Source organism: Eurypyga helias, unplaced genomic scaffold (genome assembly GCF_000690775.1).
Source record: "Eurypyga helias isolate BGI_N326 unplaced genomic scaffold, ASM69077v1 scaffold24264, whole genome shotgun sequence".
NCBI lineage: Eukaryota > Metazoa > Chordata > Aves > Eurypygiformes > Eurypygidae > Eurypyga > Eurypyga helias.
Window position 1 is genome coordinate 1789 of NW_010245964.1, and position 900 is coordinate 2688.

The 900-nt window shown below is 63.4% G+C and overlaps 1 protein-coding gene across 1 annotated transcript in view; it reads right to left on the bottom strand.

Moving 5' to 3' along the window:
- Positions 1-900, bottom strand: part of UAP1 (UDP-N-acetylglucosamine pyrophosphorylase 1) — a 5940-nt gene that overhangs the window by 303 nt on the left and 4737 nt on the right. Inside the window, exon 7 of the mRNA XM_010150245.1 lies at positions 32-98. Coding sequence (XP_010148547.1) covers positions 32-98 — 67 coding nt within the window. The remainder of the gene's footprint in view (positions 1-31; positions 99-900) is intronic.

Consider the following 900-nt stretch of genomic DNA (forward strand, 5'->3'; position numbering starts at 1 on the left):
GGCGCCCGAGCTCTGGAGAGCCAGCACTCACTTCTCCTCCGTAGGAGATGAGGGGAGAAATTTCACACTGGATGGGCAGGTCATTCGCATCCTTCAAGCTGCAGGGAAAAGCAGAAAGTCAGGAGGATTAGCCCGATCCCGCCAAGGGATGCGGATGGGGCCCAGAGGTCTTGCAGATGCCAGCGCGGGGGTCAGCGGTCTGGGGCACCGGTGGCTGCCGGCCCACACGGACCCCACCAGCGCAGAGCTGCCCTGGGTTAGTGAAGCCTTGCGTGCTCTCCACGGAGGCGCGAGCTAAGGTTTAGATACCAGCAGCGGCCGAAAGGGGAGAGAGCTTTCGAGGCGGCTTTGGCGAGAACCCACGTGTGCAACTACAGCGGCGCTGACGCCCCTGGCCTGGACCACAGCCCACCTATCTCGGATGCTGCACGCAAGCTGGTACACCTTCCTCCTCCTCCTGCATCCTTGGGGGGATGAGATGCACTCGCAGCACCTTCCCGTCGGGCTGCTCACAACAGGTCTCTCTTTCAACACACTCCTTGTTTAAAGCATGACCCGAGGACACAGGTAAGCCTGTCTGCTCACACAGAAATAATGCCCGGGGTGCTGCCCACTCCTCCTGCCTTCGCCTCTGAGATCCACCGTCCCAGCTCCTCCGTTCCGCGGGCGAGGATAACGCAGACCCAGACAACAGCCTGACCCCGGGAACAGCCGCAGCAGCTGGGCAGGGGTCTGCACGGGATCCCTGACCCCACTCCTGCTGCCACCAGCCTTCTGTAGGACCCCCTGGATGCTCTCTAGATCCAGCCGGCACGTAAGCCAAGCCGGAGGGTGCAGCCGAGGGACCACAGCAGCACCCCAGGCTGCCCCGTGGCACCCACACGCCACCGCAGCCGGCCA